The following is an 18,122-nucleotide window of genomic DNA, read 5'->3' as shown; positions in this document are numbered from 1 at the left end:
CAAGTATTCCCCTTTCTTTTTAGGTCTTTGTGCATGCTAAAGTCTTCTTTAGCATTGGCGGACGATATTTCTCTGGTGAACCTGTGCAATTCTCATATATGCCCGATACCATAATGGATCATGCCAGAGATGTAACCATCAAGCTACATCATCGTGTTGGCAAATATCTGAAAATCAATTTGTATTTCGCTGTCAAATGGATAATGTTATCTGAGATCAGTTTTATATCCGGTAAGTACGTGAGAGATGTGATGTAAAAATTGCCAGAAAATTGCAAATGCATTTGGCATGCAGAAAATGCATAAACGACTACGTAAGACTACGTAAAGAGGGGGGGAGGAAAAAAAAGAAAACAGAAGAGAAGAAATTGCATACCGAACAAATGCATTTTTCAGCTTCATTTCACTTTCAAGTGTGCCACATGCATTACACTTAACTCAACTTGGTTGGGGAGGTGGGTAAAGGAAGGGCGAAGGGATAAAGCATTTTTCCAACATTTTGGCTAACAACAATGGCAGATAAGCGCATGAATACGGAGTAAAAAGGATATGTAGAAAGCGGAATAGAGGAGACAGATATATGTACATATATGGAAGGAGATTGGGAAGAAGGGAGGAAATTCAAGTGGGAGGAAAGTCAATAAAATGCCCAAAGCCCATCGAGTAAGGGACTCAGGCCTGTAAAATGTAAACAAAATGCCAAGGCTTAGGGGTAGGTTAGGTTATCTGCCTAGGCCCCCCACCACCACCACCATCAACAACAATACCGCCGCTTCCAGGACATGCAGTGCGCCAGGACATGCATTGCATTTTTCAACTAACATTTCCTCTTGGCACGTCCTGATTAAATTGTACCAAGTGCAAGGCTCAATTCTTGGATTCGAGGATTCCATTCATTCATTGATTCACTCTCTTTCTCTCTCTATCTCTCTTTACTGGCTGTCTGCATTTCCTGCATTTGGACAGGATTTTAATGCCACATTTACCCTCTCTCGATGTCACAAATTGTTCAATGTTTACAAAGGGAGAGGAGGGTCCTGAATCCTGCACTGGGGATCGGTCACTGAACCAGAGCTAAGATCATTTATATTCATTCGAATATTTTCCATGTTATGTTTTTTGTTTTTTTTCGGTGGTTGAACTGCAAATCCATGTGGTAGGTGTGAATCAGAGACTAGGGGGATAAAATATAATATCATGGACATGTTTGATTGATGAGTCAAATAGAGCGTGCCACATGAATAGGGATTTCTGCCTCTTGGTTCGCTCTATGCCTTTTGTTTTTACTGCAGATGGCATATCAGAGGGAAATGAATTGAAAAAAACCCAGAGGGAGGCTGTACAACTAAATGGTTTTATGAAAGGAAGTCAAGCTATAAATCGCATGCAACTGAGATTTTTATAGTTCAATTAAAATGACATACGAATTGGAAAAGAGGCCGAGCCAAAAACCGAGAAGAAAACAGGAAGAAAGTTATATCTTTAGAAGACATCACAAAGGAAACTATTATAATAGAAATATTTGGTATTATAAGATTGTTAATCTTTATAAATCTGTATATAAAGTGATATATAGGCTTGTGAAATTTTACATCGGTGTACATAATAAGTTTCCCTTAAAGAAAATTACCCCAGTAGAATGGAAAGTATGGATTAAAAGTCGATCTTATTGTAGGTAATAATGTTATGCCGAGGTATGGGCAATAAAAAAGAAACACAAGGGAAACAGATGAGCGCACATATTATGTTTCAAAGAAAAGTTCCCTGACAACCCTCTCCAAATGAGTTCAAAGCATATTGTAGAGAAGTGGAACCAAGGACCTTGTACGTGTACTAAAAGTATTTGAAATCTACAATCAACACGGTTCATATCATATCTCTGAAAATCTAGTTTGGATCGTTAATCTGAAGATATACGTTGACCTAAGCTTCCTCATTGCCTTAAGCGATTGTTTTACTCAAAATATTTTCATTTCAACTGTATCCAATATTAATTGAAACTAATCAAAAGAGCACGTGATTTCAATACAAGTCTTGGGTTTTTCTATAATATCAACCAATTAAATGTGTCCTAACACATGACAGCTTTTGCATTAATCTGATCATTCAGACTTTCTAAAAGATTTCAACTCAAGATTCTCTTCGAACTTTCTTCAACTAAATAACGATCGTATAAGTACAATAAGTCTTTCTTATTATTTCTTATAAAATTTATTTATTTGTTCTATTATATCAAGAGGCTCCATTATAAGGGTCGTTAGGGCCATATTTTTTTGGGGTCCAGAAATCATTTCAAGTACCTCAAAATCGAAAATCATAATAATGCAGAAAAGATGAAGACATTTTAACATAACGCATACAAATCATGATCGTCTTTGTGTCCTGAAGTAGATATGCCGTCGAGATCATTACTAAGCATATTTGGTTATAATAGGTTAGGGATTAACCGCTGAACACACACACACAAACGCACCTTATGACGGCAGAAGGATGCCTTGAAAACATAAAGTGAAGAAGTGAATTCCGAAAAGAAGTCCCACATGCTGTGTGTATATGCTTCCATGGTAGCAATTACATGACGGAGCAACAAATGCCACAACGAAGCATTTGTCACGCACAAAGCGATGAGGCAGGCAGTCAGCTAGGGAGGTAACCAGCTGTTTTTTGTGGTTTTTCTTTTTTTGTATGTATGCCACTCGAAAAAAATACTAAAGAACTAGGGTAAGGGTAAACAAAAGAAACGCACGTACGTATAGAATTGAAGAACGGTGTACAAGAGGAAGCACATCTTTCAAGTGCTAGTGCTGTGTATGCGTATATTTTTATCAGGCAGTGTCGAGATTTAACCCCAATTTGTGAGATTTGCTCGCGGTGATTGTTGTTGTCGTCGTCGTTATGGAGTTATATTTAAAGGTTTTCTAAAAATACAAAAGCCCAAAAAAACATCAAAAACAATGCTAGAAAGACCCTGTGGCGACACAACATACACACACACACACACGCACACAAAGAGAATTAGTTATAAAAGAAAGAATTGTGAAAAAGAAAGGATATGCGGCATATTTGCCATTACTTCTCATCTAGCATGCTCTCTGTCTCTCACTGTGTGTGTGTGTGTGTGTGTGAGTGCCTGATAAATGTGGCACGAAATATTTTAATTATTTTAAACGTTTTATGAGAACCACAGAGAAACACAGGGCTAAGTGAATGAAGGGAAAGATGGTAGATATGCCTTTTATAAGCAGGAAAAAACACAAAAAACAACAACAACAGCAACGACGACAACGAAGGACAATGGCAATGCCAAAACAAAAGGCAAAAAAGGAGAAGAGAAGAGAGCCCAACAAGCACGGAAAACTTCTTAGCACTGCCAGGGCGACATAACTCAAAACAGCTTCTGTCTCTCCTTATGCTCCTTCTACTTAATATCCAGCAACAGAACCAACCAACGAAACCAACCGACCAACCAACAACTTCACACAGTAATTACGCCATTTACTGTCTGAGTGAGGGGCGCGCAAAAAAAAAAGGAAAGGAAAGAAGAGAAACGGGGTCACCCACTCAAGGAAGACTGCTGTTTTCCTTCTTGCTTTTCGGCTAGCCAGAAGCATTTTACTCTCTTCGCATTGTGTTGTGTTATGCCCTCAAGATGTTAGCGAGATAAATGACAACACTTTACATCGAGGCACAGAAAAAACAACCTAAGCTGAAGGTATTTAGAGATCAAAGTGAACGCTTGATGAGCATAACGAATGAACAGGTGGTGTTCGTTGGCCTCTGGGATATGGAATGACCCAGGAATCTAAGCTAATAAGTACCATAAGCCTAGGATATACACAGAAAGGTAGCCAAGGGAAATTGATGATTAAACCCAGGTCCATAGCTTTATCCAAAAAGAGGGTTGATATAGCAGAGAAAGAGAGGGAGAGAGAGAGAGAGAGTGATGAGAATTATTTTGATATGATGAAACGGAAATGATTGAATAGAGGAAGTATGCCATAATGGATAGATTAGTAGACCCAAACAAAAAACTCGTCAGAATTTTGATAATTAAAATTTATGCAAGGTATTAACTGAATAAACGTAATTATGCTGTCAAGCAGAACGAACAAAACTTCCCAAGTTACTACAAAATCTATGTTCCAAGTCAGGGAGGCGTAAATGAAAGAAATAAATGTCGGAATAAACTGATATGAGAGCTATTATAACCCAAGATAACCCATGATATATGAGAGTTTCGTTGTTGGTAACTAAGTTTAGTAACTTGGTAACGCTAACGAACTCAAAAAACTTTGTCGGATGTTGAAAATGAGACATGTTTTTGTTTGAAACTACTTCTCTAGGGGTTCCGAAGGATTTCATTTAGTTTTATTTGAAATTTGAACTAATCTAAGAGAATTGTACCTGTTTCTTATTACTTATAGAAAATAAAATAAAGTTGATTTTAATAATTGGACTGAAATTTCAAAGCCTTTGGAAAGCTAAGTTAGAAACGCTTTATTTTTGTTTTGACTGTGCGATGGCATATTGAATTTAAGGCTCGAACTAATAGAAATTGGGTCAAACATAACAAAAGTTAAAATTCTTAACAAATTTTGTAGCATTTTCTCTGTGAACGCTATGAAAATGTGAAAAAGTTTAAAAGATTTATGATATAACGTTTGGAAATCAAATACCGAGTAAGCAAATGCTCAACTTATTAGTTATACGCTTTCCACTCACCACCTACGAATTCATTAAAACAAAAAACCCATGCATATTCAAGAAAAAGGCCACGCCCCCTTGATCAAATCAAACATCTGTATAAATTTAGTAATGCCTAGAAGTTGGACAGGAAATGAACACGTTTGGAGGTCTGAGGCAACGAGGAAAACACGAAAGAAACGAAAAGAAAAGCATAGCGAAAGCAAAAACAATTTAAAGTGGAACGAAAGGTGTAAAAAAGAAACCCGTAGAAGGAAAATGAAAGAGAGAAGGGAAAGGGCGTAGAAAAAAAATGAAGAAGAAAACTAATCATTGAAACACAGCTGGGCACAAGCGGCAACTTTTGAAGATGGAAATGGAATGAACTCCAACCTCTGTCCCTCTGTCGCTGTCATCTTACTCACTTTCTATCTCCCTTTTTTTATATTTTTTGCAGTGCCTGCCATGGGAAATTTCACAGACGAACAGGAGCAGAGAAGTAATTCACCCAGCCAGGCATTGGATACACGCGAATATCCTTTGCAGAGCAACGACTATCAGCACAATCATAATAACAAAAACAAATTGAATGGTCCTGGCCAAGGTGGAAGTGGTCCTGGTGGCGCCAATGGAGCGCCATCATCTGGTGGTAGCGATTCTCACAATAACAACAACTACAACAATGGACCACAATGTGAGTGGTTGATAAATTCAATTAAACAGCAACAGAACAATTTTTTTGTTATTTTTTTTTTTGTTGCTCTCTCGTTTTCCTACCTACTAATTATTTAGTTGAACAATATTTACTTTTAATTTCGTGTTCAATCGATGTTAATTTAAATTTTCCTGGCCCGTTCTTTCTCTCATTTTCTCTGTGTATAGTAATTGCGCCACGCCCCATTGATCAGGAGCCGAACAATGCGAATTTCATTGGTGTTGTTATTGTTGTTCTAACAACGATAATTATCCTTTTGGTGGCCATCATTCTGTTTATTGTATCGCGCACGAAACGGGCCCGCGGCAGCAATGTCCTGGATGCATTCCAATACAGCTTCAATCCCAATACATTGGGCGGCAATGTGGATAAGCATCGTCCGAATGGCAATAGCATTAAGGTGAGTGTAAAATAGTTAAGAATCAAAGTGCTCTAAGATGCCCCCACCCCCCATTTCGGGGTGGTGGGGTCAGTGGTGCACCATTTGTTAGATATGTATGTGCGTTTGAGAGTCGAGAGCATGGAATTCGTGCCTCTAAAAGAATTCCCCACATAATTGTTCAATGTAGCGTGGAGTTTCCACATTGCTACGTCCTACGTGTCCTGGACACACACACACACACACACACTCACACACTTGGTTTGGGTGCGGGAAGCATTTATTTAATAGAAGTTTTCAACAGCTTGCTTTTCTTTGCCTCCCCTACCGTTCTGCCCTTCTGCTAAGTGCCTTTTTTTTCTCATTTTTGCTGAAGGTGCCGGAAGGCAGAAGGCAAGAAACTTTAAAGTTCTCGAAATGAAGGTGAAGATTGAAAGGCGATTTGTAAGGAAATTGGATTAAGAAAGTTTTTCTTAAACTGGACGTGTGGAAGAAGACTTTTGTCTAAGAAAATTGGAGATTACGCGAATCGAGTGTAAAGCAACTTGAAAATAAAATGCTAGAAAAACTTAAAAACTTGATTCGAATACAGAACTTTAAAAAGATTTAAGAAACTTACTAGACTATATATACCTACATATGTATAAGTAATCAATACGTTGAACTATCGAAATTCTTTGTTGATAAATTGAACTAATTGTTTTGTCTACAAACTAAAAGATGAACAGAAGTATTCATTGAATTCATTTATGAGTTTATCGAGTTTATGTTAGACTTTTCTTTATTTCCATCAATATATAGTAAAATAAATTATCAAGTCAAAGGCTTTGTAGCTAAAACTCATCCCACTTAATTTAGGTCTAGTAGGGAAAGCAATTTTTCTGGCCTTGTTGAAGTAATTTAGATAATGACTACTCTATATTACATGTATCCCATATGTCCCATTGTCTAAAACATTAAACTTACTCTACGATATCAAGAAAAAACAAATAACTTAAACTTTTTATTATTTAATAAATACTAATTGTATTGCTAGCTAATTACTTTATCAGCTTTTTCTTCTGCATTTGGTTCTACCTTTTTGTTCCAATCTAAAATGATATAAATACGATTGCAACATTTAAGCTGTGATTAACCTGATTAAATAATATAAGTTTGATAAAATGATTTTTAGTGATAAAGCTTACTTTCGAAAGGGACATCTAAAAAAAATCTCTGACTTAAATTTATTATATATCCTACAGCAGATTGCTTTAATTTTATTACATAATATCGCCTTTTTATGGTTTATTAAAGTGGATTTTGTATATTCATTCCATTACTTTGCTCTCTCTCTTTCTCTACCACTTGCAGGCCAGCGTTGATGACAATGATTCCATTGGCAAGAACAGTCTCTACCACGAGCCCTTTAATGTGAATATGTATACAAGCGGTGTGAATGGTTACGCAGCGGTTAATGATTTACAATGTAATATGACGCCAGACTATACAGGTTTGTATATCTTACCTTGGCTTACCTTACCGACCTTTGGCCCGCCGTAAATCCTCCCTCGCCATTTCCGCCTTTTTCCGCATGCTTTTTTCTTTCTGTTTCGGAGTCATAAAATATGGCGTCGCCTGCCAACTAATGCAAATAAATTTTTGTGGACATTTCTTCTGACTAAGCAAACTTTGTTTCTCTTCCTCTCTCTCTCCCTCTCTCACACGCTCCTGTCTCTCTGTTTGTGTGTGTTCTCCCTCGTGACCGCACAGATGTGCCCGAAGGTGGCTATGCGGTGCCCCATATGCAGGACTACATGCCGTCAACGAAAATGGCAAATGCCTCCGGCGTCGGCGGCGGCGGCGGTTATGTGAATGTGCGTCGCACACCACCGCCACCGCTGAGCAGCATATTCCCCAGGCCGCCGACAGTGCCGCCGCCGCCCATGGAGAAATATTATGCCACCACGGCCATATTTAAGCCCATCAAGGGAGCCGGCTCATCTGTGAGTGGTGGCAGCAACACGAACACGGTTAGCAGTGGCGGCGGCAAGAGCAATCACAGCCAGGAGCACAATGGCATCTATGATGATGGCATGGGCACAATGAATTCCCAATCCACCGCCCCCATGATCAATCCGTATAGCAGCAATGGCGGTGGCAATAGTGCTGCTGCGGCTGCCGCTGAATTCCAACGCGCCCGAACCTACAATTTCCGCAGTTATCCTGATAATCTCTAGTTCGAAGCTTCACTAAAGTTGGCAACGGCGGGGGCTATGGGCGGAACAGCTGATCCAGCTACCAGTAAACGTTCCACCACCAGCAGCACCCTCACCAACAATACATCCTCCTCCATAGTCGCCAACTCCTCATCTAGCACCACCATGCCCAAGAAGCCGCAACATTTGAGTCTCGCCAATAACAGCAGCAGCAGCAGTAATACTCTGGCATCTGGCAAACCCAAATACAGTCTTACTCTGCACAATAATAAATATGCTGCTAACAAGAATGCAACAGCAACGGCAACCACAACTCGAGACAATCATCAGCAGAGGCAACATCTGAAGGCACTGCGTCTAACCAACAGAGATGTAGTCATGGGCACTGCAGAATTGGCCAACTCAGACTATAAACGGCCCACTTTAACGACAGGTCTCTCGCCCACAGATGAGGTGAGCATACATCTAAATCGAAATACCAGCACAATGGGCCAAGTCAGCAAGTCCTCGGCCATTGCTAATGGTGAAGCTTCAACTAATATCAGAGGAATATCGGGAAATCTAACAAAACTAAATGGAAATGGTTTGGCAAATGGAATGACGACGACGAATAATAGTGTTATTAGTACACAAAACAACAGGCTGTGGTATCATTGATGAAAACCCCATATTGAATGGATTTGAGGTAAGTTAAGATCAAAAATCAGAAATTAGATAAGATTAGACAAGAAGCAGGAAAACAATCAAAGGCTTAAAATTTTGGAAAATAAGTAAGACAATATCTGTCAATAAGTTCTCGTAAATTACTCTAAATTATTAGAAATTTTTGTCGATTTTATTACTTTTCTAATACTAGCCTTTGATAATTAAGATAGAAACTTTTTATAACTAGTTAGATTAGTTAAAGCTACATCTTTTAAACCATAAATTACAACGACATTTCCCAATTTTTTTTCTCGTTTTTCATTCACAGCGCTGAAACTCTACACGGACATACAAAAATTAAATTAGCAAAGCAAAAGTTAAGTACAGAAACTTTACTCTTTTCCTCTACAGAGGAATCGAGTGTCTTTGCTTTAACCAATTAAGCCCACTGAACAGAAAGTAAACCCCAAAAAAATGGACGCCTACAAAACGCTAAACAGAGCCGACAAAATATGCCAACGAAATACGAAAAACAAAACAAGAAAAAATAATGAAAATAAAATTAACGAGACACCCTGTAAATAGTCTATCACACAATGAAAAGGTAGTGAAAAGAATGCAAATAAAAATTAATAAATTACGATAGACAAAGCGAGCTGAATTTAAAGATAAATCGAATAAAATGAGCACTAGAAAAAGAAAAGTTAAAAATAAAAATTATTGAAAGAAAAGCAGAGAAAAAAATAAGAAAACAAAAAGCAAAATGGAAAAATAAAACGAATTTAAGGTCTAGCATTTAGCCACACAATTTGTTTATAAAACGAAGCAAGAAATATTAAAAACAAAACAAAGGAAACATAAAATAATATAAAATTTAAATAATTATAATAATAATATTTAGATTATAATAAAGTTCAACTGATTTTTAGTACCTTTTCGAAACCAACTGCAAAACTAACTGTAAATGCCTATAAAAACTATCAACTATCACTCATACCCCTGATTCCACCCCCCCTCCCATATACACAAGTACACACCAAACACACACACACCTCTGTAAATTTCTGTGTATAAACTTTTTTGGATAACTATCCCTGAGATAGATCTATATAGAAAATGATTGTGTTTGTCCTTTGAGCAGATGGAAATGTCGCGTCAAAAAATATTAGAATCAAGCAGGGGGAGAGTTATAGATGATGATGAATGACAAAGGAAAAGGATAATGATGATGATGATGATGATAAAAATTGTAACGGAATTTAACGGACCAAGAGAGCGTGCAGAGCGTCATCGCCTAAAACCAAGTAAAATGAAGTTTTCATCAATGATTTGTGATTAAATATTCAACTACTTATAAACAAAAAACAAACAAAAAACAAAAAATGCAAAAATGAGCAACAAAAAAATAAAATAATAATAATAAAATTTATAAAAAATATATTCAGTTCATAAAACTAATTTTAATTTATCGAATTGTCGTGTACTACCCGAAGAAAAATGACTCTGACTATAAAACCAAGCACTATGAATATTTAAAACGAATTATATATAAATATATATATAAATGTATAACTGAATAATCATGTATATGTTCCTTTTTAGTTTAATGCGCATAAGTATCACAAAAAAAAAAAAACAAAAACAAAAGTACTAACAGTTAAAGAGAAAAAAAATAAAAGTAGTAGCTTCTTAGTAGTTAAAACAAACAACAACAAAAATACATAAAAATTCGTGAATACAGCATTTTACAAATAGGCGTGTTAAATAGCATTTAAAGAAAAACTCAAACACTAAACACACACACACATACACACGCTGAGAACAAACACTTGAAAAACACACAGCAACAACAAGAGAAAAGTAGTAAAAATAGTAGTAAAAAAACCATACAAAACACACACAGAAAGTATTGAAAATGTTTGTGCAACATTTTTTCGTAAAAAATTTTAAAAAGCAACATACAAAAACAAAAACTCAATGTAATAGTTAAACCCCAAATACAATTAAGCCACAATTTAAAGAAGAAAACAAAAATAAATAAAACTAATAAAAAAAAAAACCAAGAATTAAGAAATTTTTAAAATATTACTTAAAATTAGGCTCTGTAAAATTTCCCATCAACTTTTCAAATGCACAATCGAAAGCGAAACGCTATCGAGTTGAATTTCCAAAATTTCCTTTGCACAAAACGTTTGCCAACACTCAAACAATCAATCAATGAACTCACCTACACTATTACACTGTGCAGGCCACACTTTCCGCCACTAAACAACACTGAATCACGAACCTACCTACAAGACTTGTATAAATTATAATGAACAAAAAAGAAAAAGAAAACAAAAAAAAAAAAACTAACAAAAAACGAATGGAAAAGCTAAATTAAATAATTAGTGTCTAAGTTTAAATTACATTTTGTATAAATTGATAAGACAAATACACTGTAAAAAATTATCTACTAATAATTGTTTACCCCCCAAACTCCAACCCCAACCCCAATATTGTTTCATTTAAATTAAATGTAAATTATGGCAAAGTTATACAGGAAAAATTGTTCGCTTGTCATTTGATTTGTCCCTTAGACTAGTTTAATTTGTAACTAAATTAATTTAAATGCATTTATTATTATATCTCTGTGTACATTTTCGAAAGCAAAAAAACATATATATATATATATATACATATATAGCATTAAATTATTTAACAGCATACAGAATTCGTTTGATTTCTTTCTCATTAATAATTAAACTGGAAATTTTTGGCATACAATCGAATTGCGGCTGCTGAGATTTTTTATTCAGTTTTATGCTTTTTTGACATTTTATTGTATTTGTTTTTGATTGTTTTTTGGGTAGTGAAAAAAAAAGCGGCATAGATATTGTTTAAACACGGGCGTCATATATTATAAATAATGCTAACAGAATTAACAATAAATATTAATTGAAATATTTAAAAATAATTAAGCGCAAGAACACGAACAACAAGCAAAATCAATGGAAATCGCATAAAACACTCCCGAACCAAAAAACACACACACACTGAAACACACGAACACATGAACAAATGACAATTGAAAACTGGGTAATAAATCATGATAGAAAAATAAAATAAAAATAAAAATGAACAAAAAAAATCGATAGAAAAGCGTGAAAAATTAATAATAAAAAAATTATACAACTGAAAAAAAAAAGAAGTTTAATAATTTGGTTCGTTTTAATTGGGAAGAAGTAAAAGTTTCTCTCAAGGGGATGAAGAGAAGAGAAGAAAGAGAAGATCATTAATTGGCTGAATTTTTCACAATTTTCCACAGCTTTCAAAGATTTGAGATGAATTTGTTAAATTTTATTAATCATTTTTAACACTAGAGTTCTTTAAATGAAGCCTTTGGAAATACATTGATCAGTCAGTGACATCCAAAATATGTAGTATATTTAGGCTTTTACCGTAAGTAAGAAAGCAACAAAAACTTTTTATGTGTGGAAAGTCATTTACAGGTCTTTCTTATAAGTTCCTTAACTAGTTTACATAACATAACTATTTAAGTGGCAATTGGCTGTTATTAAAGGAATAGACTATTTCTACTATTTTAAGTAAGAAAGCAGTTGGTTACTATCATCGTTTGTTTATACCCAAAGAAGTATTTATTTGCTTTAATTTAGTTGTAATTCGCAACTAGTTTTAACGTCAAAACAGTTTCGTCATTATGATGACAAAACTTGGTAGTCTTCAATCAAATAGGTAAATATAATCAGGTCAGGTCTAAAATGTTAAGGCTATTTTCACACAAGGATCATTTTCAGTAATACTCAGATTCAAAATTTCGATCTTTCAATGAAGTGAATTTATTATAGTTTATCTTATAGTTATATCTCGCACTTTAGTGTAACAATTCACCTGTGAAAGTCATTTATTATTCAAGATAAAACAATGATTTGATTTAAATATTATTTTGTGAATCTTGATTTTGTTCAAATTCTAAACTGGGTGGGAGCTTCATATAACTAAATATCATCTATAAACAAGCATCAGCAGAAGATTGTTTTAGGACCTTTTAAAAGTTATTTTATTAAATTTTGTATTTCTATGTTCTTACCTTCAAAAACAACAATTATTTGTATTTCTTAGATCAGTTATTAAAATAAACTTTGGCACTGACCCAGTTATAAACATTTCCTCTATTCTCTGCTTTTAATGCACATTTCATTTTAAGTAACTTCTACTTCAAAGCAATTGAGAACTCTAAAATTGAAACAACATTGCCAAGGTCTGGGGAGAAAGGGAGTGAAAAGTAAAATGACTTGAGGAACTTCATAAACAGAAATGCATTGCCGCCTCCCACCAATGGCCTTAAGGCTAAAGATAAACAACAACTCAAAGTCTGTGTAAACAATCAACCCAACTACAGTTTAGAGAAATAGAGAGGGAGAGAGAGAGAGATCTTTCGAATATAACAAGAACCAGGCATATCAAAAAACTGCCTTTTACATGTTCCTTTGGGACCTGCGATACAGCATACAAGGAACAAGGAAGTTAAACATAAGCGCAATGTTTATATAGTACAGAAGGCCATAAGGTTAAAGCTAGAGGCAATGGGATTAATCAGAGAGCACTTACACACTGTATATGCATGTGGTACATAACACGCCAACCTTTCTTCCCCCCCTAAAAGCAATGGATCAATGACCGCATTGGCATTGTTCATTTGACATCTGCTTTAATTCCAGTGAAAAGAATAACTCGATTACCATTGCCACTGGACCACAAATCAATCCACCGATAAATGTATGAATGAATGAATGTGGAGCATTCGCTTTGGCCACATGTGAGGGAAACGTTTAAATCAAATATAATAAAATAAAAATAATAATAACATTTTCCGAAAAGGCATTTTGCCCGACGACTGCCGCTTAATTGACACTTTCGATTGTACGGCAGCTGACTGGCTCACTTGTCTGACTGACAATCTGTCCATCCACCTGTCAAACATTTGCTGAAAAATTAGTTAAAAAGGGGGCCACAGCAAATGCTTGTCGATCTCTTTGTTATTTGCGTGAAAAGTTCTCTCTCGTCAATTCGTCACATTGTCTGTCATTTTCGATGTTCAGCGATTTTACTTTACTTTTTTGTTTATTTTCATTGCACTTTTCCATGGCTTTTCCCTTGTTGTTTGTCCATTTTACAGCCTTTCAATTTGTAGCACCCGCTGAATGACTTTATTTATCGCATTATGTGGGAATTGTGCCAAAAAAAAAGAAGAGGAGAATAAAAGCGAGAACGAAAAGTGAAATTGAAAAGGGTTGACCCTTAGGGGCGGGGTGCTATACTCTGCTCTGGACAGTTGACAACTTGATGTGAGGCATCTCACAATGTTTCTAACGGTAGGCGTAAAAGCGTAATAAAAATGCGTGAAGTAATTATAGATAATAATGGCTGACACTTTTTTTTTTGCGAAATTCAAGGGGTTAGACATAAATTGAGTATTGAGCGAATCAAACGACCTTAAGTGGTGGGCTGGAATGAAAAATTTGTCGTGCAAAATTGATTATCGAAAGGGCTAAAGACCATCTGTTAATTGAAATTTATCAGAATGAGTTTTCTAGTTTTTTGTTGAATTGTTTGCTACTTTGAAAAACTTGCAGAGCAAATATACTTCATTATTGTATGAAAATAAAGTATTCAGGTCTAGCAATATACATAGGTCGGTTTTTGACGAATAAAAATGTTTGATATTAATTCTCATACTTTGGAATATGTATGTATGTAGGACTGACTATGACGTAGGATGGTTAATATAAGCCCTTCAATACTTACTTATTACTTTTGTAATAAGATAAAAACTTAAAAAATAAGATAGAACTTAAGTATAGCCAAATATCGAAATAAATATTATAAACTTAACAATAATATATAGCCCACCTTACTGAGGCCAATAGAATCTTTAATCACCATATGGACTTTGTAAATCTTTTGGCAAGTCTCCATAGAATTGGCATTTAATATAAAAAATGATATATTTCCATACATGCAAGATGGTTTAATAACACTCAGACAAACAATATGCTTAATCTTTTAATAACATAAAAGCATTTTGTTAATATTTGACAAATAAATTTTTGTTTCTGTATAAATCGAAGAACAACACAAAAACAACTAGTCAAGTTGGCTAACAACAAACGACTTAAAAAATGTAGTAGAAACAGCAACATAGGACTAGAATATATAAGTTTCAACTTTGGAGTTGCGGAAATAAAATTTATTAATTCTATATATCTAGGGGCTTAAATATTGTTAACCAAATTCACACAATAAAATTTTGATATCTGATTAGTTTTTCTACACAAATGCAAAGAAGATGGAAAATATTTTTTACTATTTCGCCTTCTTAACATCACGACTAAAATCCTTGTCCTCTCAAAATGGAGGGAAAAAAATATAATATCAGCTGTTGTTTATATGCCTCTTACCATTATCATAGGCTCTCTCATCGTGGTAAGTATCCATTCCAAGTATTAACTAGATACTCCCCTACTAAGCCGTCTGGACAAATACTTTAATACCCATCATTCGGCTCGCGAAATCCGTCTACATAAAAATGCAGAAATATGTTTTCGTTTTCCTTCCACTTTTTTATATGCCGACAAAACAACTGCGCAAATAAGTAACAAAAAAATATATATAAGCAACATAATCCTAATTACAATTGCAAGTTATAAATAAACATGGACAAGACGAACGAGAAGAGCGAGAGACTATATCATTGTAATAATGAAAATCCCCAAACAACCCATAAAAGGGATAAACCAAACGGAAAGCAAAGGAAATGGAATGAAATGAATGAATGAAATTTTCGGCAAGCTGCAAAAATTGTTAGAGTGTAGCAGATTTTTAGATTTGGCAAGCGAATAACTCTGACAGACTGGCAGACGACAGTCAGACGGAACGGTAGACAGTCAACGACAACATGTGTGAGACCTGTGTGGATAGTGGAGGGTATAAATGAGGTATATTGGTTAGTTCAGTTCATAAAGAAGGAGAAAAAGTTATTTTAAAAAAGCAGCAGTTTGTAGTTTATTTTTAGATCTGATTATTTATTATATACGTGGATTTGAATGCATTTTGAATTAAATAGATTTGAGTTATGTATGTGATCGTCACCTTTAAGAATTCTAAAGTATAATTTGAAAAAGGATGAGTCTTAGAGAATTTTCCTTTCAATTCGGCAACAGCTTTAATGAAAATAAAAATTAATTAACAGAAACTAAACAAACCTCTCAAAGGGCACTTTTCACTATCAATTTAATCTATGGTGTTTTGAAAATAAATTTCTTTTCTCTCGCTTTCATTTTTTTTAAATTTTTAAAATTCATTTAAAGGATGTCAAGATGTCGTATTATTTTCTACATTTCATGTTCAGTTTTGGTTTTCTAGATGAATGTTTCAACTAGGGGTTAACTTGACGGTGCAAAAAATTTGTGCAAATGTTTTGTTTGTTTTTCCGCTTGCGAGTTTTAATAAAGCAAATCGCTTAAATAGCTCAGTGTTTTAGGAATTCCATGTTCGCTTGCATTTCATAATTACAACAAATGTCAGGGAGACAAAAATGAAAATGTAAAAGGACTCAAAAGTGCTTGCAACCCTGCAAAAAATACCCGAATGAAATCAGATTCAGCCCATTTTACCGACAAGCCAAAAACCCTTTTTGACTTTTGTAAGGGATCAACTGGAAATACAATGGACAAATGTGAACAATGGTTGAATGAATGAATGAATGTATGTATGTATGGTCTACCTGGTTAAGGTTTGATGCATCAAAAGGGTGCGGCATGGGTTGGAGCAGAGGGGCTGGAGAAATGCAATTGAAGTTGGGATGCGTTTGCTTTTATCAAGCGTTAAATTGCAGCAATTTGACAGTTTATCGTTTCTATTTGCATACGAGAGGTGGCTGCTCCCCTTTTTAGAATTCTTTTTTTTTTTGCGATTCAATTTTTGTTTTTGTTCCCAATTTTGGTAAACGCCCAAAAACAAAAGTAAAATGTCAAGCTGTTCGTCCGACTGTTGGTCAGTTGGTCTGCTGTTAGTCTGTCTGTTTGTCTGTCCAGTGCCAACTAATGCAATTCATGTGTTGACTCTTCCATCATCTCTTTCTCCCAGTTGTTTGTGTTTACCTATGTCCTGGCAAACGTCCTGTCTGTCAATTTGCATGTTACCTTGCGTTTGTATTGGCATTGAATAGCAACTCTCTTGCTCGCTCTTTCTCTAGCTTGTTGCTGTTCTTTAACACATTCTGTTATCAGCATCCTGTCGCATGTCCTTGCTGAACTTCCTTTTGTCTATGTCTGTGTATTTGGTTTGGTTTATTTGTTTATCTAACTATCAAAGTGCCTGCGTGCTGCTTGCATAACTTGAGAATCGAGTGTGTTAATTGCTGGTCCTTTGAGTGTATCAGTGTGTACGTGTGTGTGTGTGTGTGTGTGTGTAAGCACTATCCTTAGGTCCTTTTGAGCAGTGTTAATATTTTCATTTGCAGTTTTTGGTTTACTAATCTATTATTTAGTCTCACAAACTTACTTACGTCTCTGCTAAATGTGCAAAAATTTTAAATTTGTTTGCCTGATAAATTTGCATACAGTTTGTTTTTACTTTACAGATTAGAAGAAGACTTCGATGCTTTACTTGAATGAATTTATACAATTAACTTGTTACAAATTGTACAAATTCTAACAAAAAAATAAATCAAAATAAATTACATTTTTCTCTCCTCTATCTATACAATTAATCTGCTACAATTTTAAATACATAAGAATGTTAACAACAAAATCAATTAGAACTTTATTTGAATTTTTTCAGATATTAAAAATTAAAAATATAAATTCACCTTTTCTACTTTATCTTTCTTAAGTTTCAGTCTAAAAGAAATATGTCAAATAGAATGTCTTTCTGTCGATCCAGTTTCCAAAATTGATGGTAAGATTTTCATTATATGAGAAAGGAAACTTTAATTGCAGGAACCCATTAAGAAGGCAAAAACTCTTAAACCAAAACTTTCTGAAATATTCGTATCTACAAGATGTAACAATTAAGAATCCAGTTTGGCAAATGTTGACACAGGATCCAATGGAAATGGGAAATGCATGATGTATTTAAAATGATCAAAACATCATATTACCAATAATTTTTATCTTATACTGAGAATCGTATTTAAAAAAAGAATAGGTTATTAAATATAACCAAAATCAAATCTGTAAAGTTTTTAAGTAAATTTATTCTAAAGATTTAAAATCAATCTTCTGAAGATAACTCGGCTCGGCTTCTATAGAGAAACCAAACTTACAATAGATAGAGCTTAAATTAAGGCGAAAAATCTTTTTTGTTTTTATCTTGTTAAATTTTCCTGACTGCCCTAAAAAAATTGTAGGTTTTTTCATTAATTTGTAATTAGAGTTCGAATTGTAATACAATTATCGCATTATCATCTCGTTCTTAAGACAGTCTAAGAACTAAATTTT

The 18,122-nt window shown here is 34.6% G+C and overlaps 2 protein-coding genes across 2 annotated transcripts in view; both read left to right on the top strand.

The window, feature by feature from the left end:
* LOC6642489 overlaps positions 1–9,330 on the top strand; it is a 41,432-nt gene extending 32,102 nt beyond the window's left edge. The window contains exons 8-13 of the mRNA XM_002065271.4: positions 24–231; positions 5,140–5,376; positions 5,565–5,797; positions 7,130–7,268; positions 7,529–8,659; positions 8,948–9,330. Of these exons, the coding sequence (XP_002065307.3) occupies positions 24–231; positions 5,140–5,376; positions 5,565–5,797; positions 7,130–7,268; positions 7,529–7,995 (1,284 nt within the window). The 3' untranslated portion in view covers positions 7,996–8,659; positions 8,948–9,330. The remainder of the gene's footprint in view (positions 1–23; positions 232–5,139; positions 5,377–5,564; positions 5,798–7,129; positions 7,269–7,528; positions 8,660–8,947) is intronic.
* On the top strand, positions 8,032–8,631 carry LOC124460165 (uncharacterized protein DDB_G0271670-like). The gene has a single exon (XM_047010485.1). It carries the CDS (start codon positions 8,032–8,034, stop codon positions 8,629–8,631), a length of 600 nt encoding a protein of 199 aa, XP_046866441.1.
* Positions 9,331–18,122: the final 8,792 nt, after the last annotated feature.

This window comes from Drosophila willistoni, assembly GCF_018902025.1.
Source record: "Drosophila willistoni isolate 14030-0811.24 chromosome 2R unlocalized genomic scaffold, UCI_dwil_1.1 Seg167, whole genome shotgun sequence".
Taxonomy (NCBI): domain Eukaryota; kingdom Metazoa; phylum Arthropoda; class Insecta; order Diptera; family Drosophilidae; genus Drosophila; species Drosophila willistoni.
Note: the sequence above shows the minus strand (reverse complement) of the source record. Positions and strands in the feature narration are given on the sequence as shown.

Bases quoted from the DNA above. Each gene is read 5' to 3' on its own strand.
- LOC124460165 (XM_047010485.1), top strand. From the start codon at position 8,032: ATGGGCGGAACAGCTGATCCAGCTACCAGTAAACGTTCCACCACCAGC.